This window comes from Arachis stenosperma, chromosome 8, assembly GCF_014773155.1.
Source record: "Arachis stenosperma cultivar V10309 chromosome 8, arast.V10309.gnm1.PFL2, whole genome shotgun sequence".
Classification (NCBI taxonomy): domain Eukaryota; kingdom Viridiplantae; phylum Streptophyta; class Magnoliopsida; order Fabales; family Fabaceae; genus Arachis; species Arachis stenosperma.
Window position 1 is genome coordinate 8,578,928 of NC_080384.1, and position 13,985 is coordinate 8,592,912.

Genomic DNA, 13,985 nt, shown 5'->3' on the forward strand with positions numbered 1-13,985 from the left:
GTACAGTTGACGATGCAAAGTTTCTCAAATCTCAACAGAGAAATCTCACCTTTTTCAGGGAATCTCAAATTATGATTGGATATGGCAAGGTAAAACCAATAAAAAATACAGCATCCCCTGTCCAATAGAGCTCAGGAGAATACAATCGAATATTAGTCCTGGTGGTAGAATTGAAATCCGTGAAGTTGTAGTTGCTCGCCATTTGCCACTCAATCAGAATAATGATGAACAGCGGAAATATGGAGGGAGGACCAGAAACTTTTTTCTCTTACAGTTACAATGATGTCTCATGGTAATATGGTAGCCTGAATGACATTACATGAGTAAAATATTGGCTTAATTATCCTATCAATTCCTATAATTTTATTAAATGTGTAATTAAGTTTTTATATTTTTAAAAACTTTTATCTGAATTTTGACATTATTTTTAACTTTATAATTACGTATTTCACATCTAAAAAACATTAAAATTAATAGAATATTTCTCTTAAAAAATATATGACCAAAAATCTAATTAGATCCTTAATTGTGGATTCTTTCAATTTGCGAAAAAACATTCTATTAACTTAACGTATTTTACACTGAAAAAGTTCTAATTGCAAAACTAAAAATAATGTAAGGACTCAATTGAAAGCTTTTAAAGTAGAGAAACTTAATTACAAATTTGGTAAAACTATAGAGAGTCACATAGTAATTAAACCTAGAATATTAGCATTTCTACAACACAACTGGGATTGGATTTGATCTTATAGATGATGTTCCTAAATCTCTCGCTCTAATAATCTAGCCAAGAATCTACATCCACTAGGAACAGCTGGAAGTGAACTTCGTGCCCTTCCAGGAGATCATCTTCCTGCGATCCCTTCCTCTAAATGATCTTGCCAGAAAGCTGCCGGTGACAGGCTTACACAAGCCAACATCAACCAAGGTAGTACTACTTGTCCTTTCAGATGTTGGTGATGCATCATCCAAATAATGGTCGAACAACATAGCAAGACAGCGCACTTGATGAGCCAATACATAATTTTGCTGGTCGACTGGTAGCATCTTTAGAATGTGAAGATTGACCTAGAGTAAGAAAATAAATCAAGATAAGCGTTACTAGGATTGATATATCAGATGGTTTCCTCCATATTTCTTCTATTTATATTCTAACTCTTGTTCTGTTGGGTCAAGGATTTTTCTATAAAACATACAAAGCAAATTATGGCTATGCATAGAAATTTATTGTAGTAACACTAACTTTTGTTGAGCCCTAAGTTACTCACCTCTGCTTCCATAGCACGTAGTTCATTGTACCACTCCAATCCATCATTCTGATAATGGTCTCCCCCAGTGGATAGGCAGCGTAGACTTAGTGCAAAAAGTGGAGGCCTTAGAGGATACTCCATACTGATATTGATCTGCCAAAGAAAGGAGGAAGCTGGAAAATGCTAAACTGGTCTTGGGAATGAAATTCAGCAGATAAAAGGAAGGGTTTTGTTTACCTTTGCCTCTAAATTCACATTTGACTCATCTGCACTGAATTTTCTGCTGAGAACAAGGGAAAATTCCTTGACCCCACAGTCCATCCATGACACAGACTTTCTGCCATAATGATACGATTCTATATCTTCATCTTCCTGTTCAATTTGTGCTGGCTCATCAATATCACTTTCAATTTCTTCGAATTTTTTGAAGCTTTGTGACCTAACATTAATCAGTGAAGGTGTGACACTTTTTGAAATTAAGGTAATTTGCTTGGAGTGATCTAACTTAGACATGTTGGGAATCAATGTTGGGAGCTCCCCATCTTCTGTTATACTCTCCAGTTCTTCCTTTGTGGCAACAGAATGTTCAGCTCTATCAATATCCATTGCTTCTGGAGCATGCTCATCTTTATCCATGAGAGCTGGAGTTGAAGCCACGCGAGGTACATCTATGGCTCGTATAGGTGACCAAACATTCAAATTGCACAAAGGAGCGTGCAAAGCCCACGGAACACTCTTACAGGACAAAAAAGGCCATTCAAGCTTTGTCAGAGATTCTAGTTGTTCCCTGTAAGGCAATTGTAAAAAAAATTCCACCATTATAAATTTGAATCTCCGCGATAAGAAGATAACCAGAGATCTCAACAAAAGAATGTAATTTCACTAAATGAACCAAAAGCAATGATATTAGACAAAGGAAACCCACTACTGTAATTCACAAAAGGGGAATACTATGATGATAGTCACAGCAAACAATCTAAGCAAAAGCACAAAAGCAAAATTCCAGTTGATCAAGACTATTGTAATTATCTTCACAAGGGTCCTTCATATTCTAGAACTGTAAACATATTAGACCAGCAACTCACAATAGAGCCAAGTGAGCTTTTCTCCTTGAGCGAATTCTTTGCAGAACTGTCTGTACCCTGTTCTGCTGGCGATATAATGAAAGACCAGATACAACATCATCACTCTTGGCTGCTCCACTATTGTCAGAAGTTCCATGACCAGTATGAAGCAACGGAGACACCTCAGACAGGAAGTCGAGTCCTGCTAGGTGCTGAGCCCATTTGTAAGGACGTGAAGTCCTTTGATTATTGAATGTAGCATCATCCCCAACAAAGAGTTTGGCTGACTACATCACCATCAAAATATAAAAATAAATGGCATGAGTAAAAAACAAATGAAAGATGGAGATAGATAAATGTGAGAGAGAGAGAGAGAGAGAGAGAGAGAGAGAGAGAGAGAGAGGCAGGGGGGGGGGGGTTAAAAAACATGTAAAGAAGGCAGCCTGACCTGGTGAGGAAGCTCGAGCCCTGTATCATTGGGGAATAAATTGCATAAGATGTCATTTTCAGGACCATCATTAGATCCTTCTATTCCAACACATACAATATTCAACTTCACCAAATACTCAAACTTCAGAGTAATGAGTCTTGTAGACTTAGTATCAGATGCCTCATCGTCATACACATGGATAATTACTTTAAGCGGGTGAGCCTGAAATATTCCTGCTTGATCAAGACTCTCCTTGCCTTGAACCCTCCTTGGCCTTTTTCTTCGCCTTTGATCATCTTCTTCTTCATCCGGTGCATCATCTTCCAATTTGGAACTCTCCGTAGCAGAGGAAATACCTGCGCAGTAGAATCTAATGACAGTTAACCATCCAGAGCAAATCTAATTAACAGTAAATATAAATTCGAAAAGGTCTTCAGGACCAAAATATTCATACGATCAAGAAACTACAAGCTATCTGAGGTCCATGCATTTCATAAAAAGCAAATGTTATCCATTTAACTAAGCACTGGAAACATGAACTGAAGACCATTAATAAACATGCATTCAATACTGTCCAGAATGATATCGTTTAAGTGATGGAATGATTTCAAGTTAAATCACCAAAACAAAACCAAAATAGATTTAAAAAAACAGGGAAAAAAGCTATATATAATGTTACAATAATTGATTATAGTCCTGTGTGGATAAAATCAATAATGAATTCCATGCCAAAAAAAAAAACTGCAAGTTACAATATCAACTCCAAATTACCAGTGTCATTGTGAGCTTGTTGACGAGCAAAAGCTTGAGCATCTTTCAGGCTTCCTATAATCTCCAGATCAATGGATTCACCAAAGGCTTCCTTTTGAGCAAACAGCTGTGAATAAATCACATAAAGAGAAGGTGGAAGCAGCTCTGCTGAATGATGCTGCTTCAGTTTCTTAGTATGAAGCACTCCTAGTTGGTTTTGTACAGGTAACGATGCTTTCTTAAGAGACTTAAGATGCGAGGGGAGACTTGTCAGGAACTTCTTTCGGTTTGCTATACTCTCCAGAAGGCTTTTCTTTTTCTGTTCCAGTTTCTCATGAAGTTTGCAGAGCTCTTTGCGCTGATAAAAAATTGCATATATGAAATGAATTATAAGCTTCTCTATTGCTATTCACAAGATTAAAACCCAAAGATAGGAAGATTGCTCAACCAGTCAGGATAGAAGAATGAAAAAGTGAAAGATTCTTTTCAACTTTAACGTGGTACAACTAGAAGCTTGCTAAAATCATTCAATAATCAACACTACAAAATCAGCAACCTCTAGCTTATCAATATAATAATTTTGATAAAAGCAGAGGCACCCAATATGAATGAACTCGAATAAAATCTTGCTATGAGACATCAAACAACAACTATCAGTCTCTCTACTCTCTAGTATTCTTTCTAACGAATATCCAGATGGCCATTCCCTTAAATTACTTCATTATTGAACCCACCTACTTAAATATTGCCAAACACACAGAACAGGTAAGATACGCACCTGGAATAACTCAAAATTGAGCCTCTGAAGCATGAGATTATGAGCAGCGTCATTCGACAAAACAGAGTCCTTGATATCTTTAGGAGCGTCATGGAAGAACTCTTCCTCAGGAACAAGCTCAATGTCAGGATACTTAGACTTGAAATCATTGCAAGCTTTAATCGCCTTAACATAGTGACTCTTCTCGTACATCAGGTTATGAAGCTGCAGCGTCGTTAAGTCCACTGGTGCCTTGGCGCGTTCCGTTTCCGATTTGACACGGTCTTCCTCCGTCAGAATAGACCTATTCGCCTGAAACAAACAGGCGTATTCAAATTTCAATTTTGAATTTGCACCAGAAAAAAAAAACACTTAGAGGAGTGAAGGGGGACCTGGCGGAGAGTAACGAAGTGAAGGAACATCTGAGTAATGAGCTCGCGAAGGAGGTGCTTGGGTTTGGCGTGTTTCTTGATAGAGAGGATTTCGGTGACGATGTTTTCGACGGAGGTCTTGCTGTTCTGCAGCATTTCGTAGGGTGATTCCTCCGGCGTGCGGTTTTGTGAGGAATGCGAAAATCCTTGGTCGTCTTCCTCCACCGCATGTGCTGAAACTTCCTCTATCTCACCATCTTCCATTATTTTCGAATCAAATCAACGCTTCTCCCTTCCCTCTCTTCTCTTCTTCTGTGACTGACGAATCAAACACCAAAATCTTACTTCTTCACTTCACTTCTGCTTATTACACTCAATTCCCCTCAAGGCCTCAACCCTTCCCAGTTCCTATCAAGGTTGCGGGAACAGGACCAGTCAGTGAATTGGTGAAGTGACTGGTTCAATGGTTCAACCAAAGTCGAACCATAGTTGAACCAATTTAATTAAATATAAAATAAAATTATTAAAAATTTAATATAAAATTTAAAATATTTAAATTTAATAATTTCTAGGTTAATAAAAATCAAAATTTTACAATTTCACATAATAATTTGTCTATAATTTATCATTAAAAGTTCACAAACAAGTTCAAAGTTTACGACTAAAGAAAATCAAGGCAGTAATAAGACATCAATTATTAACAAATCAATAAGAACAGCTATGTAGTAATTATTAGGTAACAAAAACAGTGAGCAAGAATGCAAAACAAAGCACAATAACAATTAAACTGAAAAAACAGCATAGCAATATGCCAAAAACATAACAAAACTGAGCAATTGAATAAAACTAAAGAAGCAAGAATAACTTTCCACAGTTCTACAACACAGCACCTGAGGAACCATTAACAAAATGTGTTGTCAAAGTGGCATACACTGTGAGATAGGGTGCAGAGCAATTAAAGCATTGTATGAATTAAAATTAGCCGAAGCTTGGTTCTTTCATTTAAGTTTCTCAATCTTCATGTATATTACACATTAGCAACAGGACTTCTAACCTTGATCAAACAATATCAGTTCCAGATATAACAACAGAAGATAATCATCCATGATAGGAAACCGCTACACATTCTTTTAATTACAATTTTTTTCTCTTAACTGATATGTAAAAAGCTTCCATTTCAAGTGGACATATCAATTTTCTAGGACAAGATTCTGCGGCCCACCTCAATTTGAACAGGATGAAAAGAAATCAGTGTAGTCTCCAATTGGAACGGGAAGAAGCAATTCCACAGCACAGTAAGAAACAAGAACACAACAAAACTGAACAATTAAATAAAACTAAACAAAAAAAACAATAAAGAAGCATGAACAACCTTCCACAGTTCCACAACACAGCAGTTGAGCAATCATCAACAAAATGTATTCTCAAAACTCAAAATCGGAAAAAGAGATAATCGTGTACCTAACAGAGGCGAGCAAAGCTGGAGGGAGAAATAAGGGCTGGAGGCGACCAAGGCTAAGCTCGGTGGAGGGACAAATCGCGGCAGGAGGCGAGACTGGAGGTGGCACGGCAGAGGGAGAAATCGAGGCTTCAGGAGGGCGATGGCAGAGCAGCGGGGGACGGGGTTGGCTAGAGAAGAGAGAGACGCCGCCGGATGGAGCAGCGGAGGTAGCTGCGATTGGAAAACAGAGAGACAACAGAGGCTGGAGCAGAAGACGACGACTGCGACACGCTCTGTCTGTCACATTGCCGGCGGCGACGACACCCTCTGGCGGAGGAGAGGAGTTCAGCGATGGAGAAGGTGGCCGCTACTAGGGATGCTATGAGGGCGAACTGAATCTGTGAACTGTTGAATCATGTATGGGTTTAGGATTAGTCACCGAGTGAGAGAACTTTTTTTTTTCAATTAAACGACGACATTTTATGCTTGAGCTCCAAAACCGGTCATTCTAAAAAAACCGACTGGTTCAACCGATTTACTAGTTAACCATCAACATATTCTTTCACCTATTTTTTGCCAAATGGTTTTTAAAATTAATTGAATCAGTCAAAAGACAGGTTTTTAAAATTATAGTTCCCATTCGACCATTTCAGCTCCGGTTTTTTAATAATTATTAAAAATATTTATTTATCTTATTCTTACAAAATAAAAATATTTTTATTAAAAATATAAAAAATTTAAATTTTTAATTCTTTTATTTTATATTTATTAAATAAAAATATTTAAAATCCTCAATTTATGGACGTCGAAGCTTTACGTTCAAATCCTCTGAAGTCAAAACGCAGCCTTCACAATTGAAGAAATTAAGTACACTGTCAATATTCAAAGGCTTCAACTTAGGACTATATACCCTGAAACCGACATGCAATTGTTTGACATAAAGATTCGAATCAACCTTGACCACTTCAGGTTTTCCTTCGTCTATCCATAAAAAGATACTTTGATGCACAGTAGATGGTACAGCCTCAACTGCATGGATCCAATTACACCCCAACAAGGCATTATAGCTAGCCTTTGATGACACCACCACGAAGACAGTGTTTCGATCCGAGGACCCAACTTTCACTCCAAGGGTTACTAGTCCTCTCGCAGGAGTAGAAACTCCACTATAATCAGTCACAGAGATATTAGTCAGAATTAAATTATCAGGATGCTTTCCCACTTTCATCAGCATCCTCTCCGGCAACAAACTAATTGCCACTCCTCCATCGACCAAAACCTTGTTCACTTTAATTCCATTCATCACAGCGGTGACATAAAAAGGACAGAGATGAGATTTTTGCTTTCCAGAAACTCTCTGGAAGTAACCTGGCTCATCCCTATATCAAATGAATGAGAAAGCCTCCTCATCATCCACATCATAATCCTCATTAGGGTTCCCCTCGTACTCTCCCAAGTACTCAGTCAAAATTATCGAAATAATACTCACCATTTTGTCATTACCCTCTTCGAAATACTCTTCATCCAAATCAGCCTCTTTCTCCTTAGCAGCTTCTTGAGCGATTACCATAGCCTTGCCTTTTCAAGTTTAGCAAGGGATGGGATTTTCTTCGAATATGTCTTTCCATCAGCAGAAAATACTACCCTCGAATTCACAGAAGGGGTTTCCCCTTGAATTTGTCACCTTGAGACACCTTTGGTAACTGGCGCCCATTTCTTCTTCTTCCCCTTTGATTCCCTCTGGCTCGGCCATGGAAATAAGGGTGATGACCTCAAGGGGGTCCATGAGGACCCCACTGTGGATTGCGCCTATAATGAGCATTCCTGTTGTGAAATTTCTGACAATTTTGAATCTACTGCACTCCCAGGCTGTGAACAACTCAAAGATGTAGCAGCATTTCTTTGAGGGCCTCCAGAACTTTGTCCTTCTACTCTTCGAATTGGATGCTTCTGTCGAGCGTGCTCCTCTTTATGAGCCAATTGCTTTTTCATTTTCTCATTCTCAAAGATTGTTGTAGTTTCAGCATTGAAAACAGCATTACATCAAGGACACAAAGATACGTCCCGATCCTTTAATTTTTGCTGCATCAAAAATTCTGGCAATCTAACTCCTTCACCAGGGTGACTGATCGAACATTAGTTTCGAAGTCTCCCAAAGCCATATCACATCCCAACCATATTTACGCCAAAATATGGTTCAGCAAAACTGGCTCCACTATTGAGGGGATCAGAATCAACTTTCATTTCTTTCTTTGCATTATCGAATTTCAACCGACCCTCCATAATCGCCTCTTGTATCAGGTCCCTGAAATGGACATAATTGTTAGTCGAATGGCTAGTTGTTTGATGAAACTTACAATAAGATTTCTCTTTTAAATCTTTTACTGAAAGCAACATTCTGCCTTCAGGTAAAACTAATTGTTTATCTCTAAGCAACATATCAAATATTTGATCCGATTTTGAAATTCCAAAATTGTATTTCTTTCCACTCTTATGTTTTTAATCACTCGATTTATCACTACTCGAGATTTTCTTGAGTAAAGAACAAACATAAGGTGGTCCTTTTTTAAGTTCAACCAAATCGATTTCTGTTTCTAAACTGGATTCTTCACCTGTAGAATCCATTGCTACATAAGAAACTTTTTTCTTTTCGAGGAAAAGATTTACTTATCAACTTTCTCTCATCACTCTTATACTTCTCTTTTTCTTTCTTAAGAATTTCAACCTGACGTACTCTTTCATCCATATGTGCCAAATCAGGTATATGAACATTAAGCAACTTCTGACGCATATAAAATCCTACTGCCACAATTGCTATTTTCATTACTTCACTTTCAGGAAGAGACACGTAGCATCGACTTCTAGCATTTTCGAAACGGATCATATAATCATCAATAGTTTCACCATCTTCACATTTCAAAGCCACTAAGCCAGTAATTGCCATGTTCAGTTCTCCCCGATAAAATTGGGCATGAAAAGTATTTTCTAACTGTGCCCATGTTGTTATCAAATTTGGTCTAAGATTTGAAAACCGAGTAAATACATTCTTTATTAACGAAGAAGGAAACAACTTCATTTTCAAATTTTCTTCATTTGCCAAGTTTCCAATCTCGACCAAATATAGAGAAACATGTTCAGTAGTTAATTTCCCAACTTCTCCAGCAAACTTTGTGACTATCTTAGGATTTTTTATTCCTCTTGGCACTTCAGACATTTGAACAGTAGGAGGAAAAGCTGACACAAAATGAGGTTAATTCATGTATCCTAAATTAAACCCAACACTATTGAGGACATTTTCCACAATTCTCGTAACCTGATAACGTTCACCGACTTGATTAGCACGTAATCGAGCTAGTACATCATCAACATTTTGGCTACGAGGAATAAACTGAGGATTTTCCCTGCCCCTGAGAGCATCATTTTCATTTTGAAACAAATTTTGAAAACCCTCATAATTTCCTCCTGCATTTTGCCTTTCACCTTCATCATATATAATCAACAATTTGGGTGATTTGCTCTACTTATCTTGTAAGACAATCAAACTTTGTTTCATGATCTACCATCATGGGATTCACGAATATGGTCATTTGTTGGGTCAACAAATTAACCAAATCATGATAACTTTCTTATACATATTGTCGAAATGATGCCACTGAATTTGAAGCATTCGATGTAGAACCCACATTGAAATCTAGAGAATACTCGGGATGTTGTTGTGGCATTTGAACATTATTCACTCCACCCGCACCTCCAAATCAAACCGGAGGGGCAAAGCCACTTATTGGTGGCGTATAACCTGGAGGAAGGCCATAAGGAGGCTAGCCAGCGGTTACTTGGGGTTGCGTTGGTATTGGATTACCACCTGGGCGAGTATTACGGCCACTATTTCCTGTCTAGACATTGGTAACAACCACATTTTCACTTACTACCACACCTTCCGAACGTGAAGTAACGTCCGAAGATTGTGCAACTACTGGTGCACTATCATTTGTGGATGAACCACCATTATCATTCTAAACCTCATCCGCCATGTGTAAAATCCTTCCACTTCTCAATCGAATACACTATGACCACACAAAAATCATTTGACACACTTAATTTTAAAACTGTCCCACCGAGCGTGCCAATTTGTTTTGTCAATTTTTAGCAAATCAAAAGTGGTTCGATATCTAATGGTCTGGGAGTGAAACCTACTCCTCTTTGCGAGTACCAGTTTTTCAAAGTGTATCAAAGACCTTTCAATCGGACAAAAATTTAAGAAAATATAAAAACAGTAAATAAGACTTTGAATTGACTAAATTTGAAATGATTTGCGTTGAAATTAAATAAAGCAATAAAATGTTTTCGATTAGATCAAAGGAGTTTTGAAACTGAAATTAAAGTACTGAAACATAAAATTGAACAAGGAAAATAAATGTTCCTTGAAATATTAATTTGCAAGGAAAGTAAAGTGTGCAGAAAATGTAATAGAAAAGTAAAAACAAGTGGAAGGAACCCTACAGAAAATTGACTCGAAGCAGACTCAGTAATTCGCTGGGATGTGAGTGTGCGTGAGTAATTTCTGAAGTAAAGTTCCAACCTCTGTGCCTTTGAGTCTTCTTCTATTTATAAAAGTCTTAAACCAATCACATTGAAGTGTAACTCCCATGTTCATTAATCCAAAGGTAACCGTTTCCGCTTCTTTTGCTGGATAAAAGGTAACGTTCAAAAGCAACACTCAAACCTTGGGACCTTCAATTTGGCCTGTTGATCAGCTTGTTGACTGGTCATGACAAAGTCTCGCTCGATCTTCCTTGCCAAAGGGCTCTCTTTCGATGTTGACTTTTCTTCGAAGACATACGCTTACTGACTCTTCGAATGCTCCCTTTTTCGAAACAAATTATTTTCGAATAATAATTATCGACTTCATGTGGTGTTAACTGCACCTGAATGTCCACCTTAAAATAATTGTATAGTTGACCCAACATGAGTCATATCGAGAGGTATAGCTATAACGATAAAGGTTAAGTTGCATTAGTGTAGCTTGTTTACTCTCTTTCATAATGGTGTATAAATACCTTACATCGTCTTCTTATTAATTGCAATGTATAATCACACTTTCTATATTAATATCAAATATAATTCACTCTCTTTTCTCTCTATATCATTGTTGAGTAAGGTTGGGTTGCCTCCCAACAAGCGCTTCTTTAATGTCTTTAGCTAGACTTCACTATACTTAACTTAGTAGCAGTGTTGAGCCTCCTGGCTTTATATCTCTTTCAAGGTAATGCTTAACCCTCTGTCCATTGACAGTGAACCTGGTTTCTTTACCTTGAAGTTCTATATGTCTGTAGGGTGATACCTTGGGAATCACAAACGGTCTTATCCACCAGGATTTAAGTATTCAAGGGAATAGTTTGAGTCTTGAATTGAAGAGTAGGACTTTCTATCCTGGTTCAAACACTCTGGAAGTTAGCTTCATGTCATGCCACCTCTTAGCCTTTTCCTTATAGATTTTTGCATTTTCAAATGCTTCTAAGCAGAATTCATCCAACTCATTTAGTTGGAGCAGCCATTTCTCCCCTGCTACTTTAGCATTAAGGTTGAGGAACCTAGTAGCCCAATAGGCTTTATGTTCTAGTTCCACTAGCAAATGACAGGACTTCCCATATACTAACTAATATGGTGAAGTTCCAATGGGGGTTTTGAAAGCTGTTCTGTATGCCCACAGAGCATTATCAAGCTTTCTAGCCCAATCCTTTCTAGAGGCACTTACTGTCCTCTCTAGGATTCGCTTCAGTTCTCTATTTGAGACTTCAACTTTCTCATTAGTTTGAGGATGATATAGTGTTGCTACTTTATGGCAAACTTCGTATCTGCTTAAGACAGAATCCAGCTGTCTGTTGCAAAAATGAGTTCCTCCATCACTGATTAGTGTCTTGGGACACCAAATCTGTTGAAAATATTCTTTTGGAAGAACTTCATTACTACTTTAGTGTCATTAGTGGGTGTTGCTATTACTTCAACCCATTTAGACATGTAGTCTACTACCACAAGGATGTAGGTGTTTGAGTATGAAGGCAGGAATAGTCCTATGAAATCTATCCCCCACACGTCAAACAACTCAATCTCTAAGATTCTTTGTTGAGGTATTTTGTGACCATAAGGAAGATTGCCAGCCCTCTGGCAACTATCATAGTTACGAACAAACTCTCTAGAATCCTTAAAGAGAGTAGGCCAGTAAAAGCCACTTTGGAGCACCTTAGTGGCTGTCCACTCGCCTCCAAAGTGTCCTCCATAGTCAGAGCTATGGCAATGCCATAGAACTCTCTGTGCCTCTTCTTCAGATACACATCGTCGGATTATTCCATCCGAGCATCTTAAAGAGATATGGCTCATCCCATAGATAGTACTTTGTATCATGCATGAGTTTTTGGGCTTGCTACCTGGAAAACTCTTTGGGAATGAACCGTATAGCCTTGTAGTTTGCAATGTCTACAAACCAATGTACTATCCGGATGGCATAGAGCTGCTCATCTGGAAAGGATTTGGATATGTCAGTAGAGGGAGAAGAAGTCCCTACTAGTGGCTCAATCCGGGACAAGTGATCAGTCACCTGATTTTCTGTCTCTTTTCTGTCTTTAATTTTTATATTAAACTCTTGCAGGAGTAATACCCATCTTATAAGTCTGGGTTTAGAATTCTGCTTAGTGAGTAGACACTTTAGAGCAATATGGCCAGTATAAATAATGACCTTAGATCCTACTAGGTAGGATCTAAACTTGTCAATGGCATAAACCACTGCAAGTAGCTCCATTTTTGTAGTAATGTAATTTTTCTATGCATCATTTAATACGTGACTAGCATAATAAATGACATGCAGAAGCTTGTCATGTCTCTGACCCAGGACTGCCCCAATGGCATGATCACTTGCATCATACATTAGCTCAAATGGCAAGTCCCAGTTGGGTGCAGAGATAATAGGAGCGCTGACAAGCTTGGCCTTCAGAGTTTCAAAGGCATGCAGGCATTCTTGGTCAAAGACGAATGGAACATCGGTGGCCAAGAGATTGTACAGGGGTTTGTCGATTTTAGAAAAATATTTTATGAACCGCCTGTAGAAGCCTGCATGTCCTAGGAAGCTTTTGATAGCCTTAACACTAGTAGGTGGAGGTAAGCATTCAATCACTTCCACCTTAGCTTGATCTACTTCTATCCCTTTGTTTGAGATTTGATGACCAAGAACAATGCCTTCAGTTACCATGAAGTAGCATTTCTCCCAGTTTAGAACTAGGTTTGTTTCTTGGCATCTTTTCAAGACCAGAGTCAGATGATCAAGACAGGAGTCAAATGAATCTCCATAAACAGAGAAGTCATCCATGAATGCTTCAATAAACTTCTCTACCATGTCAGAAAAGATGGATAACATACATCTCTGAAAAGTGGCAGGTGCATTGCACAGGCCAAATAACATTCGTCTATAGGCGAATACACCCGAAGGACATGTGAATGCCGTCTTCTCTTGATCCTGTGGATCTACTGCTATTTGATTGTACCCGGAATAATCATCCAGGAAACAATAAAAAGTGTGATCTGCTAGTCTTTCTAGCATTTGGTATATGAAGAGTAAAGGAAAGTGATTTTTCCTGGTGGCGTCATTGAGTTTTCTATAATCAATGCACATACGCTACCCTGTAACTGTCCTTTTTAGGATTAGCTCGTTCTTTTCATTGTGAACCACTGTCATTCCTCCCTTCTTCAAAACAACCTGGACAGGGCTCACCCATGGGCTGTCAGTAATAGGATAAATAATCCCAGCCTCATAGAGTTTAGTAACCTCCTTTTGCACTACATCCTTCATAGTTTGATTCAATCGCCTATGTGGTTGTACCACTAGTTTGGCATTATCCTCTAGCAGGGTTTTATGCATGCATCGGGCAGGG

At 38.3% G+C, this 13,985-nt stretch overlaps 1 protein-coding gene across 1 annotated transcript; it reads right to left on the reverse strand.

Annotated features, from left to right (window-relative positions):
- Positions 1–575: 575 nt before the first annotated feature.
- On the reverse strand, positions 576–6,497 carry LOC130945221 (THO complex subunit 5A). The gene is made up of 9 exons (XM_057873948.1): positions 6,084–6,497; positions 4,644–5,030; positions 4,273–4,563; positions 3,516–3,852; positions 2,763–3,100; positions 2,336–2,601; positions 1,488–2,037; positions 1,269–1,403; positions 576–1,068 (listed from the first exon to the last, which is right to left on the reverse strand). The coding sequence occupies exons 2-9, from the start codon at positions 4,884–4,886 to the stop codon at positions 805–807; spliced, it is 2,424 nt and encodes an 807-aa protein (XP_057729931.1). The 5' UTR covers positions 4,887–5,030; positions 6,084–6,497; the 3' UTR covers positions 576–804.
- Positions 6,498–13,985: the final 7,488 nt, after the last annotated feature.

Coding starts and splice junctions, on each gene's coding strand:
- LOC130945221 (XM_057873948.1), bottom strand. CDS start 4,886: ATGGAAGATGGTGAGATAGAGGAAGTTTCAGCACATGCGGTGGAGGAA. Junction 4,564..4,643: donor ACTTCGTTACTCTCCGCCAG/GTCCCCCTTCAC, acceptor TGTTTGTTTCAG/GCGAATAGGTCTATTCTGAC. Junction 3,853..4,272: donor TCAATTTTGAGTTATTCCAG/GTGCGTATCTTA, acceptor ATTTTTTATCAG/CGCAAAGAGCTCTGCAAACT.